This window comes from Malurus melanocephalus, unplaced genomic scaffold (genome assembly GCF_030028575.1).
Source record: "Malurus melanocephalus ecotype Western Australia unplaced genomic scaffold, MMel_1.1 scaffold_98, whole genome shotgun sequence".
Classification (NCBI taxonomy): Eukaryota; Metazoa; Chordata; class Aves; order Passeriformes; family Maluridae; genus Malurus; species Malurus melanocephalus.
The window spans coordinates 1540058-1557230 of record NW_026623330.1 but is presented as its reverse complement, the minus strand read 5'-3'; the positions used below and the strand labels follow the sequence as shown (position 1 = coordinate 1557230).

General features: G+C 41.3%; 1 protein-coding gene across 4 annotated transcripts in view; it reads left to right on the top strand.

The window, feature by feature from the left end:
• PECAM1 (platelet and endothelial cell adhesion molecule 1) overlaps nucleotides 1-17173 on the top strand; it is a 30267-nt gene that overhangs the window by 3647 nt on the left and 9447 nt on the right. For 2 of the 4 annotated variants that reach the window (XM_057368862.1, XM_057368861.1), the window contains exons 6-13: nucleotides 7-267; nucleotides 1163-1444; nucleotides 2797-3078; nucleotides 3490-3597; nucleotides 4435-4462; nucleotides 7915-7985; nucleotides 8608-8664; nucleotides 10308-10376. In XM_057368862.1, coding sequence (XP_057224845.1) covers nucleotides 7-267; nucleotides 1163-1444; nucleotides 2797-3078; nucleotides 3490-3597; nucleotides 4435-4462; nucleotides 7915-7985; nucleotides 8608-8664; nucleotides 10308-10376 — 1158 coding nt within the window. Of the gene's footprint in view, nucleotides 1-6; nucleotides 268-1162; nucleotides 1445-2796; nucleotides 3079-3489; nucleotides 3598-4434; nucleotides 4463-7914; nucleotides 7986-8607; nucleotides 8665-10307; nucleotides 10377-13933; nucleotides 13991-17173 lie in introns of all 4 variants that reach the window. The other 2 variants (XM_057368860.1, XM_057368863.1) reach the window with 2 other exon arrangements.

The window sequence follows — 17173 nt, the reverse complement described above, 5'->3', positions numbered from 1 at the left end:
TTGCAGAGTTATTCCCCAGGCCAACGTTGTCTGCTTCTATGACAAAGGTGGATGAAAATAAAGAAATACTTTTGGATTGCAGAATTAATGGTTTTCACACAGCCAACTTCTCTATAGTACGGAAAAATTCCAGTGGGGACATCCTGTTGAGACGTTCCAGAGTCCTAGAAATGAGAGTTAATGTGAATGACACTGGATCTTACACCTGTAAAGCTGAAGTAAAAGGAATAGTCAAGGAGAGCACACCTGTAGAGATAAATGTTTATGGTGAGTTGATATAAAAGCTTAGAACCCACCAGGGTGGGGAGAGGGTCTCAACCAGAAGCTTATAAATAAGGACATTTGTTTACAGAATCAGTCTCCATGAACTAGCAGGTGTCTGTTAGTTCCTGCAACATGAATTTCTGYGAGATGTGCTTTAGCTGCAGAGGATTTGCTGTGTTGTGATCTAATCAAGTCAGACTTTCCAGTGCTGGCCCTTGGAGAAGAGAGCTGGCATGGCTGCCTGCTGGGTTCTGCTAGGGACCAGATAAACTCTCATTCATAACCATTTGCAGGAGCCAGGAATGTTCTGCAAATATTTCACTTTGCTCTGCAGCTCTGTCAGTGTCTGCCTTGAATCCCTCCCCCTGACCCTTCAGGCAGAAAGCCAGGAGAGCCAGAGGTCATYTGGTTTGCTGTGCTCTAGAAAAGCCAAGAGCTCACTGCTACCAACTCAACCCCTCACCAGCACACCATGAACACTCCTGCTGCCTTCCCTCTCATGGAACAGGCACAGKGGTTCCACTCTGTCAAAGGGATGAACGGGGTTGTGACTCCTCGAGCTGCCAAAACGGCCCTGAGAATCCCTCTCAGGTCACACATGGACCAGGCTTGTTCCTTGGGTCAGAATAGTTCTGGGGTTTGGATGATCCACAGCTGTGTCCTTTTCTGATCCTTTTCTTGTTTTGCTTCGTATTTTCCCTGTATGCTACTTTATTCAAACTCACAGATGTTCTATTATCCATGCAACTGATTTGTTCAAGTCCCCTTGTTTCCATCCTATTGATGATGGGCTTCCCAATAYAGAGTGTGTTTGCAAACTAACTAAATATTGTATATTTGTGTCTTTTGGCCTTATGTGGTGTAATTTGCAAATTTTTTTTTTTTATTCCCCTTTTAGCTCCAATCTCCAAGCCAACTCTTTCTGTTGTTGGTGGCTCACCAGAGGTGGTGTTAGGGAAGCCTCTACAGTTAATTTGTCATTCRGTGATGGGAACACCACCAATAACATTCAGATTCTACAAAGGGGATAAAATCAAGAAAAATGTAACGAATGACACATATGCTACCTTCTTGGATGAAAATATTGGACTAAATGACAGTGGAGAATACAAATGTGATGCTAGAAACAATCACTCCAGTGGTGTGAAAACTAGCAATGTTCTAAATATCACAGTGATAGGTAAGTCTGTTCAATTCTTCTTCTTGTCTAACGTAATATTTAGAGTTTTGAAACTGTAGCAGCAAATGGTGGACTAAGTAAAATGGATATGAAATGTTTACAACTTTTTGCTCACTTGACTTAAAATAGTTGCCTATCACAGCACAGTAGTCCTGGACCTGAGCAGAAGTCTATTCTTGATGTTTAAAAATGAAGTTTTTCTCTGCCAAGGAGTTTTCAGTTTTGCATTCTGGTTTGAACCCAAACTGTGTTGGTTTTAAYAGGATAAACTTGTGGTTAATGGGCTCTTTTCCTCCTGAGTTTTGAYACTGAGTTGTGTATGACTAGAACAGAATTGTTGCATTTCTTCTGAGTCAGCTGGATTATTGCACACTCTCCACTTGCTCCCAAACAGGGCTTTTAATACAGTGTTTGCTTTCACCCAGACTACAATACCTTAGGGCTCAGCTTAAGTTCATCAGTTCCAGCATTTACTATCACTAGAGAGAAGCTGAATGATGAAACTCTGATGAATTTTATCCAGAGAGATTTAAAGTCAAGGTAGTTTGAAATAACAAGATACAAATATAAACAAACACAAAGCACAATCTTAGTCCATKAACAAGTGKGYATTTCTTTGCTGRGACTGATGTACYCRAGCTGTTAGAGCTGTGGCTCAGGGTATATTGTGACACTGTTTAGAAGTTCTGAAGAGAAAGCCATGTTTTGGAGCCTGGTGAGCCAATCTTCCACAGTCCACCACTGCTGAGGTGATGACTTCAACTTCTCTGTATTCTGTCTTTTCTGTCTGTACCAGATCTGGAAAAGGATTTCTATTTTCCAGAGCAATTCTCTCTGTCAGGGGCTCAGTCATGGTAACCTGTGTCTTATATCTGATTGCTGATACCCTCTACTKGATATTAAAAGTTACAAGAACACAGTTATCATACAGTTAGCATAAAAGAGCATAACTCTACAAAACTATGAAAGCAGAGCTACACGAATTGCACCATAATTATTTACATGATGGAAGTGCTGAGTGTATTATATCTGGAAATTAAATCATTTGCAGGTTGAGGCCAGAGGGGCATCCAAAGGATTTTAAGGAAAGAGACTGACTGACCTCTGTTGAATGTGTGTAATTTCTTCCTGTGTTTGCTTTGTTTCTTTATCATGCCCTCTCTATTTCTGGGTGTATAAAAATATTTACTAGAGGATGCTGTCTGGCAGAGACTGTTCAGAAAGATTAATACTGTGCATTCAGTCTRTGTTTAACTAAGCATTAAAGCAAGTACTTCCACAATACAATATTTTGTCATCAAAGTTATTTCTAATAGTGCTAATATTTGTTTTCTTTATGCCTTCCTCTGTAGTACCAATCAGGGATGCCAGTCTGGGCAGCATTCCGTATGGAGAAGTAGAAGTTGGCAGTGAAACTGCTTTTCTCTGCTCTGTGAAAGAAGGGTCTTTGCCAATCCACTTCAAGTTTTTCAAAAAAACTGACCGTGATGTTCTTCTACATGAAGCAAGAGAATACTCAGACAGAACCATATGGCACAAGAAAACAATGAAGAGGAAGGACACGGGCACCTATTACTGCATGGCCTCGAACCGAGCCAGCGGGGAAGTCAGGAGCCGTCCCATCACCATCAATGGTGAGCTCATTAATCATAATCATTAATGAAATCTATATCACCATCATAGGTGAGAACATCTGATTTGAGCTGCTTCTAAGTATAACTCCCTTACTTGGTTTTGTTCCACCACTATCARAAGTTAAACAGAGAGATGTTTTTATAAACAGAGATTGTCCAACTTGCACAGAAAAATCTAAGGCATGCCCAAAAGCCAGAGGAGCCAGATGCAAACTAAAACCAAGCCACTGATGTGCTGAGGTTTTGGTCACAAAGGAGAAGCTCATTAGAGAACTTGGTGCACAAGCCTCCTCAAAGTTCTTCCCAGTGTGTTAGAAGGCTGATCTGTAGTAAAATGAAAGGTCAAGAGCTGCAGAATTTGGTAGAGTTGTCCTATCACTACTCTCTTAAACACATTTTTCTCCTTTGCAGTCATCTTAGCAGCCTGGCAGAAAGGAGTCATTGCTGCATTTGTCCTCACAGCCATCGCAGGAGCGGCAGCGGTCGCTTTATGGTGGTTTTTGCGTAAGAAGAAAAAGGGTAATGAACGGTTCCCTTCTCTCTGGGGCCAGATGCATCACAGTTGAACTTGCATTTGTCACAGCAGCACAGGCTGGTGGGGGTGAGGCTTCAGAGATGACTAAACACCATTAAAAGAATCTACTTCAATTCAAATGAAGCTGCAAGTGTGCTGAAGCTTTCCAAACACATTGGGCACAACATGTAACTAATGGTGCTGGGCAGGCACTAAGGAAGCAAAGGTTATCAAATACAGGCCACAATTCCACTRTTCCCATGCACTCCTAGGTCTGAAATTCAGCTCCAGGCAATGTAGGGGCAGACAGGGCCTGAGGAGATTTCTRATCTCTTCTAGAGCTATAACGATTTGATTTGGGGTCCCAACTCAGGTGTAATTGAGGTACTTCTCTAGTTCTCATGAAGGAAATTTAGATTATTACCCTGTGGGATTGGTTWTTTTCTTCCCCTCATGTAATACAGTTTCATGTAGGGACTTGTCTTTTATCATTAGGATGTTTTTTCAGATCTTGTTATTTCAGAAAAGAAGTAAATGTGGTTTATCCTGTGATATGCAGTACATTGCAAATTATTTGGGAAAATTTGGAGCAATTGGATGTCCCAGACTGCTTAAACTGGTTAGGTTAAAATCTGGAGTTTGGGATCTAGGCTTCTCTGTGAAAGAGATTTAAGGGGCCTGGGAGATACAGAATATAAGATGTGAGGTAATGAATTTTGTGACAACCAGGAGAAATCATTTTGACATGAATAGACAATCACTGTATTTTTGTTTTCATTTTGACTTTTAAATTCTTTACTTGTGCAACTTATTAATAGATGTTCTGGTTTTTCTCTGTCAAGCTAAAGGATCATCCATGGAGATGTCTGGGTAAGATGCCTTCCTGTCTGGGTTTCGGCTGGGATAGAGTTAATTTTCTTTTTAATAGCTGGTACAGTGCTGTGTTTTGCATTTAGTGTGAGAATAATGTTGATAACACTGCTGTTTTAGTTGTTAAGTAGTGCTTACACTAAGTSAAGGACTTTTCAGTTTCCCATGCTCTGCCAGTGAGCAGGGGCACAAGAAGCCAGGCAGGATCGTGGCCAGGACTGTTGACCCAAATCGGCCAAAGGGATCTTCCACACCATAGGGCATCATGCCCAGTATAGAAACTGGGGAGAATTGTCTGGGAGGCACTGGTCAGTGCTCAGGACTGGGCTGGGCCTTGGTCAGCAGGTTCTGAGCAATTGTATTGGGCATCACTTATTTTTCTTGAGTTTTGTTCCTCCCTCTCTCTCTCTTTCTATTATTATTATTATTACTATTATTATTATTAYATTTTACTTTATTTCAATCATTAAACTGTTCTTATCTCAACTGTTCTTATCTGGGTTTTACCTTTTTCCAATCCTTCTCCTCGTCCCATTGGGAGTGGGGTGGCTGAGGGAGGGTRTTTAGTTACCAGCTGGGATTAAACCATGGCAGTCCTTTTTGGCACCCAACGTGAGACTCAAAAAAAAAAAAAAAGTTGTTAACTTTAACAATAGATCTCACCAGTGCATGTCGAAACAAGTTTGTCACGAGCATTCCTTACAGTTCAGTAGCCACTGGTCACAATGTTGATTTGTTTGCTGTGTTACCAACACCTTTCTTGCACTTTTGCACCCTCCTGTGTTTGCTGCCTTCGGGGCAGGGCTGAGGTTGTTTTGTTTAACTCACCTGGCTGCCATAACTCAGCGCTGCCATCACCTGTGCATGGGGAGACATCTGTTGGGAAATATTCACAATTACAACTTGTACCCGGCTCCTGGGACAGCCAGGCTATGGAGCAGACATCTTCCCACAGCTTTCCTTTCTACTCAGGGCGAATTACCGGAGCTTTTGAGAATAATGAAAATTTTGAATACATTTGGGATGTTGGAACTAGCACGGTCCTATTGGTAGGAACCAGCACATGGCTGAATGTGGTTCAGATCTTGTTCAGGGCTAAGCAATTATTTGTAGCTACTCCAACCCCCACAACAGGCACAGTGGGCACCCAAACTCCAACCCTGGCAACAAACACTGAGATTACTCACCCCAAGGCTGGGTGATGCAGCTGAACCAGAAGACCAAACTCTGTAACAGTTTCTCCTAAGAAAAGAAAAGGGCAGAAAAGATGAGTTGTTTAGTAAAGAAGAAGGGTCATAACAGGAACAGGAGGAGGAGGCAGAACAAGAGGTAACTACTTGATTGTATCCTGAGTGAGCTGTGGGATATGCAAAAGGATTTCAGCCATCATCCCGGTGAACACTTTATCATCTGGCCACGCTGATGCTGGGATAATGGTGCTGTGGGATTAGAAGGTAGGGAAGCCAAGCAGTTGTGATCATTCTCTAGACAAGGGTGCATTGACAGAGTGATTGGAAGAGTTGCACAAGTCCTCAGCCTGTGGAGGSAACTCTAGTCAAGTGTGAAGGAAAGGTATTTCTCCAAGGAAGATCTYGTTTCTCCCAGGCAAGTGGATCATAATGGAGAAAGGTGCTCAGAACAGGAGGGAATTAACCATGCTTAGGGATGATTCCTTAGGGATGACCCAAACAACACACGGCCACTCACAGATCCAGATGAAGTCTAATGTGCACAATCCACGTGTCAGAAACTTGTACAGCAGAGTGCACCATCATCGTACACCAACTCACTGGCACCATTGTCTGAAGAGACAGAGAGGCACCAATGGTGGAGGCAGTGGCTCCCCAGCTCTAGCAGTACACAGAAAAATCTCTCTTCCTTGTCCCTGCTGTGGAGAAACTGGTTGGGCAACTCAGAGAGGATATAGATTGTACTCCCCACATGCACAGTCTGGAATCTCAGCTGATAACAGTATGAGTTTTTTGGTCAAGGGAGGATATAGAGGGTATACACCAGKGGAGACCTGTTTTTTCTGCAGGTCTACAGAGACAACATGAGGAAGTGGGATGGAAATTCTACCTCAACCCTACATGAAATGCAGGCAAAGATAATCACAAAAGGGGATTCTTCCAGAAAAGTTGCCACTGCAATCTGCAGTGGGCAGTTCCTCAGACAGAGTAGAAGGGCTGATCTTACTCCTGATCCTATGGAAAGGAATTGTAACCCATTTTCACAAGAAGCGAGTGGATAAATCTATGACCAAGACTTTTGGGGCTCTGCCTGCAGCTGTGTGGAAGAGAGGGACAGCCTGTTTTKCTGGACTGTGTGGATCACGTGGCCRATAACGTCAGCCCCCCAGGAGTATAAGGCTGTAGCAGATCTGGGTGCGCAGTGTACCCTGATGGGGTCAGGCTGTGAAGGGACAGAAGCCTGTTGTATTTCTGGAGGGGGTTCCAAGAGCTGCCTGTACTGGAGGCTGGAGCAGCCTGGCTGGGRATGTGTGGCAGAAGCCCCCACTGGGAATGGCCCAGAGGCTCCGTGGGCATTCACTSTCTCCGGAGTGGGTATTTCAAGGACCCAGAAGAATCCTGCTGGGCTTTCAGTGTCGCAGCCTTGGAGGAAATGAAGCAGCTGCCTTGTCCCACCTCTTGGAGGACCCTTCTGTTGGGTTGCTGAAGGTTGAGGAGCAGCAGGTGCCAGTTGCTGTCACAGCACAGCTCCGGCAGCAAAACCGCATTGATTCCGGGACTGCAGGAGGTGCCGATCGCTGCTCAGGGGCTGGCTGAGGGTCCCTTGTTTTCCTTGGGGTTCACTCCTCTCTCTCTCCTTTTCATTGCTGTTATTATCATTAACTCAATTTGAATTATTAAACAGTTTTTATCTGAATCCAYGGGTTTTATCTTTCTCCAATCCTCCTCCCCATCCTACCGTGGCAGGGCCGGGGAGTGACTGAGCAAATGGGTGATATTTATCTGCCATCTGGGGTTAAACCACAACACTTGCTTTATGGTAGTGATGAAATATTTCTGTGTATAAAGGGCTGTAAGCCTCGCTTCATATGAATATAGCTTATTGCAGCACACACYTGCAGACAATGGATGGTTGTGCTCAATGCACCACCTGCTAGCACAACAACAGGATGAGGAAACACGCTAAAAATAGAAAAAAGGGCCAGCTAAGTGAAATACAAGARTGTCAGGTCTGTATTTGAATGCATTTTGATACGGAATAAAATTGAAAATACAGAGATCTTAAAGATGAATAATGCATTAGGGAACATTTTTGACCTTGAAGTTTATTTGTGCTTCTCCTAAAGCAAAGGCAAAATTTTCATTAGTTTCAGTAGTTATGCAGGAGTCAGCACAGACAGTGACTGATCTTTGCACAGAATCATGTTGTTGGTTTTATTGACTGGTTTCGGATAATTACATCAACTTTTATTTGTTTTTTAGTTCTGCCTTGGCTCCAAGCTTGACAAGTGAAAAACTGACAAGACAAACCAGTGATGGAAACTACTATTCAGGTAGGATATTTTGCTGTAAGACTGTTAGAAAGTTGCTTTAACTAAACATTTATTTAAAGTTTTGAAYTTGTGTAGTTGTTGTTTGGATAGGGTCCAATATTTTGGGAATACACAGGGATACCAATAACATTGGCCAAGGTATCTTCTGTCATTTTTCTTTGTACAGTTTTTATGAGCAYGTCTTACACAAAGATTGGTTTATAAGTCTGCTCAGACACCTCTACCAGGCAATCAATTGACAGTATCACAGATGGAGAAATCATGGTAAAAGAAAATTACTTTCTGGTTTTGACACAGCTGCAAGAAAATTATTTCAGAGAGGAAATTTGAGCACATGGTGCTGTGATGGGCCCACAATATAGAAATGTTAACTTGCCATGACTGGGCATTACAGAATCTCAGTGCACTTGACAAAGACATAAACAAAGTTGSCCCTTGAATGCTTTTTAGCTGATTATTTAAAAAGCYTGYGTTACCTGAATGTCTTAAGTGGGAWTCTAAAAGTAGAATGTSTCATGTAGAAATRCAGACAATGACAGTGGGAATTGCAGCTGTGTAACTCATTTATTTCATTGGTTATAATAAACGTATTGTCAGGTCAAATTTTGCATTCCTATTTCAGGATCAGGTTACATTGAAGATAATGAAAATCACCTGAAATCACCAGATGAAAGTAAAGGTAATTTCATACTTAAATAATWGATTTTTAAATGATGTTATAATTGAAARTCTTRATGTTTTCTAATGRTAGTAATAAGGATTTAATAGGGCCRGTCCTTTTWTCCCATGTGCAAAAYGACAYTGATAGGACCCTTTCACCAACTGCATTATGAAGTGTAATTAGCTGTGCTGGATGCCAGGCCATTTAATGATGGATTGTATRAAAATACAACTTATACTCAAAATTGTAAGTTCTGTATAAAAAAGATTCGGATTTTTTAAAACCTCAGTATTTCCTAGAGGTTTCTGCTTCTTTTTACTTCTCTGTCCTTTTCTTCACTTCTGTGGATCTTGAAAAATTTAAGAATTAAATCTAAAAATAGCCTCCTGTGAAATCTGAATAAAATAATCTGCCAAATCAGTCCTGCAGGATTTCAGTCTGAACGACTGCTGTGGTTCCTTCCAACTCTTAGAAAAATCTGGTAGAAAATCATCTCCATTCTAAGAAAATTACAGTAAAAAGCAAAGGCAGTTTCTTGTTGAAGCCAGATAGCCAGTACTTGTCAAACTGGTCTTAGTAAGTCGATGTCTGATTGTTGTCAGGCTTTTGGGGGTATTGTGGCAGAGAAGCATTTTAAGGAGGAAGATGAGTTCCATTCCAAATGCTTTACAGGGGGCTTGGAGGAGAAAAGTGCTGACATTTTTGTGATTTGGCAAAACAGAAATTTGGAGAGGAGAAGTGATGAGGGAGACCATGAAAGACTTAAAGATTGCTTTAAATCTGAGGAAAGCAGAGAATGGGAAGTGTCCTGCCATAGCAGCCACAGAAAAGAAGCAGAAAATAATAGGAAGAGGAAGCTGAAGGAGGAATAAGGGGAAATCTGTAATAATTCCCTTCTCCATTTTGTGTTGTGCCTTTTGAACACTTTTGAAGGTGTTCCATTGCACATAACAGTTTTAGGCACAATTTGCATGCCCCACAGTTTCAGAAACCTGCCTTTAGTTGGTCTGCTGACCTTTGGATTGGGATGACCCTTAGGAATGGGTTGTCCTGATGCCTTAGAAATCATGCTCACCTGAAACAGASACCAGACAAACTTCAGAGAATGAGAATAGACAACTTTAATCCAGGCCTACCAGGCCTACTGGAACATTAGGGCAGACAAAAGCCTCCTCCTGGGGCTGCACCCAAAATGGACACTGAGTCATGAGACTTTCACCTTTTATAAGTTCTGCCTTATGAACATATTGGGTCTTAATGCTCCAATGATCTTCAGGTGATGATGTCAACCACCCCAAACTTGCTCACCCACAACTCACTGCTGTTTCCATATTTTGGGGCTCTGAGGCAGCGAGGTGTCCTTGGATTCAGGYTCAGAGAGGGATTGTTTTGTCTAAAGATGGGAGAACAATAGTTTTGGTGTTGTACTAGAGAAATACAAGAATACAGACACATGAAAATATAGAAACTAAAAATCCTAAGGCATCATTCTTACAACTTAGCAGAGTAACTCCCACTAGCCATCAGCAGGGCCTGGTCCTGCACATTTTAAAGTCAATTGGGCCTTGTCCATTAATTCCAGTGGCAGCAGGATCAGGCCCACAGCYCAAACAAACCGTGCAGTCCTACAAAGAAACATCTTCTTGATATTTTTGGGGCAGGACCTGACCTCGAGAGTGCTGAGGTGGATTACACTGAAGTTGAAGTGTCAACGCTCGATCCTCACAGAGGTAACAAACTCTCTGGCCTCTATTGTTTATGTTTGGGAGCAACTCTGGGCTTGTTGCTGCTCCCTGACWCTGCTGGGAATAAAAGGGTTGTGCTTGGTGTGCTGTGGCCCTAAGCACAAGGCTGCTGTGAAATATCYGTGTTAAAGGGGCCAAATTCACTGAGAGCCACTTGAAGTTGCCACAGGGTAAGATAATGGAGAGAACAGAAGCCAGTGGAATTTCCTCCTTTGTAAAGGAACTGGTTGAAGGGTCAAAGCTGTAATTCCCTTGTGACAGAGGAGGCAGAGCAGTGCTGATTTAGTCTCAGTCTGGAGAGGCCTGGAGACCATCCTGGATTTTGTGGCACCTTACACAGAGAAATGAGGATATTGATGTCCAGATAACTTTGTCCTCTCTGCACTACCCAGACCTCAGAGCRTGGGGCTGAGGTACACGTCTGCAATCTTGAAGGAGAAATATCCATGGAAATTTATCCACCACCCAAATGCCCACTTCTGTATCATCTGGAGAACTCTGATGCCATTATGGCCTTGTGCTGAAAGGTGTTAAACCTTTCAGGAATTTGCAAAAAGCTCCAGGTAGCTGAGGGTGTACAAACCCTGCAAGAGATGTTTATGCTCTGCTCTTGCTTCTTTGCTTCAACTGAATGAGAAGCACACTGAGGAAGAAATGGATAAATTTCCTTCTTCCTGGTAGGAAGGACTAGTCACTTATTTCAGAGACCAAAGGCATGATTGTTTAGTTGGTGACACAGATGTTTGGGCAGGAATGCTCACTCTTCAAGCTTGGCAGCCAAGCTCTCCCTGAACAGCCAGTCCTCCTGTCCTTTCTGCTTTCACTTCCTGCTATCATTCATCACTGACTTCTCCCTCTGTTTTAAGCATGCTATTTACCCACCTCTGCTAAATCCTGCACTGAAGTTCTAGAGTTGTTGTACTCTTTTTCAGGATAGGGCTAATAATTGTTCCAACTGTATCTGAGTGTGCACTACACAATGCAGCAGTGCAGAGTGGAAAGATATGATAGTGCATTATTTAAATTAAAAGCCCTATTAAATGTAAGATCAGCATCTATAAAACAGCTTTTTCATCTCATTTGTGATATATATTCCTGTATATCAGACTGAGTAATAAGATAATATCTGTGCTCTGTAGACAGAGCCCCGTTAAAACAAGAATAATGTTTAATATAGTATGCAAATGAGATCAGATTATTTTAATTGAATGCTGCCTCATGCTACAGCATGGCACACAGAGCCCTGACTGATTCTGTAACACTGAACTGTGCTTCAGGTACACAGAGTTGCAACAGTTCCCCAGTGGATTTCCTTTGTTGCCCCAGGACACAGCTGAGTGCTTTGGTTATGAAAATGGAAATTGCACTGAAAATATTTAATGTGTTCATCTTTGAGAGCATCCTGAGGATGCTGCTTAAATAGAGGGAGTTGTATGAAACCAAGTTATTTCTTGAGCTCTGCACTGCCTATCACAACGAAAACAGGATGAGATTTATTCCTGGGAAAAGAGAAGCAAAGCCAAGTTTCTTAATATTCTCTTGTAATAATCATGTACACCCACAGAGARAATTTGGCCCCAGGACTGCTGCTGATACTTGAGCTACGTTGGTGTTATTGTAAGGTTTTGTTTCCAGTCACAATATTCTTTCATGTCTGTCAGTGGCTGACCAGCCCTTCCTAGGGAACAGACCTTTCAGCTTATCACCTTGCTCCAAATCCCTTTTATTCCTCTTTTGATTCCTCCTATGTTCTGAATGAAGACAAAACAAATCACATTTACCTTTTCTCTGGGCACACATTGCTCATCCAGCAGCTGCACATAGAATCTAATTCCTTCTGCCTTTTGAGGAATTCCAGATTTCTTTGATCTCTCAGGCCTAACCTCAAATTAATTTATCTTTCCAATCATTTGTTCCTCCTGCCACTGTTGTCAATGTCAATACTAATGTTCTCAGGAGCAGGAGAATCATATTTTGTGTATGGTGAAAGGCTGCTGCAATAAATGGTGCAGTAGCTAAGCTGTAACCRTGGCCTTTATGTCACTTCTGGGAATTGGGATTGATTGAATGTCACTGCAAAACAAGTTGGAATTGTTGTAGAAGGTTGTACATCTTGTCTTTATCTGTAAAGAATTACTTACATTTGAAAACGCTGCTTTACCCTGTTTTTGCAGTCATGTCTGAGCKAGCTGGTCATTTCTGGAGTACTTCTTTCTGGATTTATTATATTCAGTAATTACCAAGTTTGTATGCTTGACAAAAATAGAGCTAAGCTTGTCTTTTCTGAAGCTTAGTTGTGAAAAAAAGGTGGCAAAGTGATTGAGACCCTTTATTGTCAATCTGAGCAAAACCAAAGGCAGGRGCTAAAGCAAAATCAGGAAATGTCCCTAAAGTGACGAGGGAGGAACTGCTAAGCATGGCAGAGTAAGAATATTCTCCTTTTTTTACTTCTGTATCTGGTTAGTTATCTGCAGGGTGGCAACATTATAAAGTTAGAGAGAACAAAACGTCAAACCATCCAAGTTATTTCTCCTGGCACATTTTTTCAGTGTTGAGAGGACTTTTGGAAGATTAACAAAGGAAATAACATGGGCAGTGGCATTATACCACAATATAATGAAATGGGTATGATAAAAAAAAAAAAAAAAAAAAAAAAAAAAAAAAAAAAAAAAAAAAAAAAGAAAAAAAGAAAAGCAAATTAAGAAAATGCCTCAAACCAAGTCTTTGCACAGAGACAATAGGAGTAGATTTAGGACTGTAACCTGCTAAAAAAAGAGTCCTAAACAAAATGAGCTACCTACTATTAAAATTCCAAGAAGATTACTTCTTACCCCACTGGAAACTGAATTGATCATGAAAGCAATAGTAGATAAACATATGAAATATGCCTTGAGATCTTCAAATCATTTTGCAAACAAAGTTCATGCCAAAACTGCAAGTTTGAAAGCTGTGATTAGACACTTGGTGAAGTGTAACACCTATTGTTTAAATTWACAGCAGTTTTGCAACTCAATTCTTACGTGTTAGCTCCCTGAATTTAAAGAGGCATTTCACAAAGAATAGCAATTTAGATAATTTTTTTTGTGCCCTTAAGATTGAATCAGCTAGTTGCCAAAAGAGGGTGTAGCTAGTCTTCCAAGTGACAGATCTCCTCAGCTCTAGGACCCTTAAACCCCCAGAACAAATTGAAGAATCTCTTCAAAGTGATCCAGAGAAACTATTCTCCAGTTGCAGACCCTCAGTGAAATTAAAGCAATATTGATTCAAGTTCAGAAGAAGATTSTTAGAATGTTGAAATCAGATTTAGCAAGGGAAGGAGAGTTTCATCATCATTTTTATGTGTAAGGAGACAATCTTCCCTCAGACCCTTGCAGGCTGGGTTTGGGGAGGGGGTGCACTTGCTTTTTCACACAGGCTCATTGCTGCTTACGTAGCTACTTCCTCTGAAAGTAAAACAGTGTGTTCTGTTTGTTTAAGGAGCTTTTCATAAGGCAAACCAAAAAAAGGAAAATAAATTGATTCTGTGCCAATACATTTTCCAGCTCCTGTACAGAAGGGGACTGAAACAGTTTATAGTGAAATCAGAAAAACTAATAATGGTAAGTAAGCTAGTGAAAAACTAAGCACTTTAAGGAAGCATCTGTGTAGAGGTTAGGGATAAATTTGTCACTGAATATTTTATAAGATAATGTTTAGACTGAATATTCAGAAGATAAGTGCCCTAAAATGGCTGCAAGTCACATAGGAACGTACTAAAATGTGGCTACAAAACCACAGGAGCTGATAAATTGTATGACACCTTCATGGTTCCTCATAAATCAGTGGTATTAATATTTGTAACATCTACTTCATCAGCCCATTTGTGCTGTATCTGCTGGGTGTTTGGGCCAAAATCTGGMTCTGAATCTGGAGCTGAACATGCCCCGTTAGGGATCAGGATTCTGTGTCCTGTTATCTTTAAGAGAAACATTTSTCTCTGAATTGAACATTTTTGTCACATGCTATAAAATATTCCATTGCCTTTGGATATAACTCCAGCAAATATCTCTAAACCCTCTAAAACAGACTCTTAAGAGCCTTTAAAGCCATCTGATCATTTCAGCAGCTCCTCTAGCACAGATGTGTGTGGGCAGCAGCAGCTTGCTGGCAATTACTGTCTATAAATGTTCTGGCACTAATGAGTTTGGAGCCAGTGGGTTAAAAGAAGGTTATTTCATCACAGTTTGTCAAAGGCTAAATCGGAAAGGATTTCCTCTCCTCTCTTTGTGTTAGGAAGTCTAGATTTGTAAATATTAGGGCTGCAAACTGTTCACGTTTTGTCCCCATTCAGGTTACCAAATGGCTTTGTTGTGTGCCATTTTTAAATTTGGGTTGTTGTTGCTTTAATTTTCTATGTTTTCTGTTTTATAAGGCATTTCTCACCTCTGACACAATATTCTGTCTCTGGGGAATCTTTCATGTGAGGGTTTCCACGTACTTTAGAAAACATTACTTAATTTTCCCTTGTGAGGACTTAGATGGCATTTTTTATCTCTGTTTTACAGCTGAATAAACAGAGAGATGAGGTCATTGGTTTAAGGCAAAGTGTTTAGAGAGTGACAACGGTGGCAAAGGAATTTTGAAATCCTTAGTGCTGTGCCTGTGTGTTGCACACCTTTTTCACAGCCTTGCAGTGAAAATCAGAGTATCTTTSACACTAAAGATCATGGCTGAGCACTTGATGCATTATTACCATGAGAAAAAACAGTTTATTTTAGGGCTGAACCCCCAGGCCACAAATGTCCTGAAATGTTCTCCGGTGAGTGTGAACTAAACCTATAAAAACCTGAAAAAGCTGTTTCATAACCCTCACCTGCTCTGCCCAGGTGTGAGAGTGACCATCACACCTTTCACCAGTCCTATTTATGGCACAACAGGATGTGTTTGTCACTAGAAGGATGTAAACTCCAGGCTGGTACAGCAGAGCTGAAATTCAAAGAGCACTTTAAAGGCTGAAATGCCATAAAGTGGGAACTGCAATAAAATGGGATAWAATGGAACAACTGAGCTGAATTAGCCAGAGAATCTGCAAACACCYCTTAATCTTGCAGTCCACCTGCTCTTTTATGCATAACATTCTACAGTTTCAGTTATTCTTGGAAACACAGCACCGCTTTATTGTTTCAATCACGTCTGCTTTTCCTGACTGATAGACAGGAAAAGTGTTTCAATTAGATAAGCAGTGCATCACCCAGCAGTTGTGCTACCTTACACTTAATGTAACACCACCTTCCATTTTTGATAGGCTGYGTGACTGTGAGGTGGCAAAGTGTAAATGCAGAGGAGGATCCCTCGGAAATACTCTATACTTTAATAAATATCAATATGAGTGTATTAAATGCCACTTGTGAAAGATGTTGGATGTGACTTGTGGGTGCAGAAGTTGATTTCCCATTCTGTTCTTTGAGATTTTTGAGCAAAAGGCCACGAGTGCAACCTGCTTCAGGAAGGCAGTGATTCAGACAAACGTGTCCTTGAGGAAATTACACAGGTTTGGGAGTTGGTGTCAGCTATGCAGTTTGACAGATTTAACCCCTAAGACCTATGTATCATCTTATTATTATTTGTTGGTAGGTAACCATTGTGGCCGAATTAGAGTTGAGTGTTTCATAAGCAATTTTGTCTTATGAAGGGGTTTTATGTGCATTCCAGAAATTGTGTGCACCAGAGAGGAAGCTGAAGAACTGTCAGTAGTTGTTATGTCTGACACAATTCTTGGTGACTGAGCTAAAACATTTCCCCTCTTTATTTTTCTGACAACTCTGATTGCTGTCCTCAGTAAGGCCGATGCCATAGTTGTAACCAATTTTAGTATTTTGAGTTCCAYACTGTTGCTTGTCCCTATCCAAAACCATGAATCCACAGTTCARATCATGCTCTGAGCTTTCCCAAGCCCCAGGCCTTTGGCAGCGTGCTGAGCATCTGTCATTTTTCCTTTCCTTTTTATTTTCCTGGTGCTGGCTGTGTTATCCCCTGTTCCACAAYATTTGAATGCCTCCACCACACTGTGGATAAGGTTTCCCATCCTCCCTGCTGTGCTGTTTTCCTCGTTCTGAGTGCCAGGACTCAGGAGGTGGTTTTACATTAAAGATGGACAGAAACCAACTGTCAAATGCACATTTCAGATCCCAGGTTTGCATGTGGTTAACTACAGTTAAYTGATTTACAGTGGGAAAAGCAGTAATTTGTGAAATTCCAGTCTAGTCAGGTATGTTTTGATTGAAAGTCAAACAATGTCAGTCTCTGGTTGGRTGCTGGATTTCCTCTGCTGTAACTGAGGGTTTAATGAGGATGCTGATCACTTCTTATCACTGAGATAAGAAGTTGTCCTTGCATTGTTATTGAAAGGTTAGTTTAATTCAGAGACATATTTAATGTTCATGATGCTCACCTGGGTATTGTTTAAAGCCTTTYCTAGAGCGATTAGGGCTGTTAGTTTAGTATTTTATATAAAATACCAAAAACCTCAAGCCTCAGCTTTAAATCAAACCTTACATCCAAATGGAAATTTGGGGAATGATCACAGTTAGTGTCAGTCAGGTCAGTAACATGCTTCGTTCAGGCTTAGCAGGATGGAGTAATTCCCTTAAAATCCTGCATTCTCTGGTTGCTTTGTGAAAAGGCCAAAGCATATTGTGAGTCAGGAATATCCATCCTGGTCCCAGAGTTGCTCCTTTTCGTTCAGGAAGAACTGGGAGAGTGCAAAACTCAAGCAAAACAGGCAATAGTCTAAATCAGCAGAG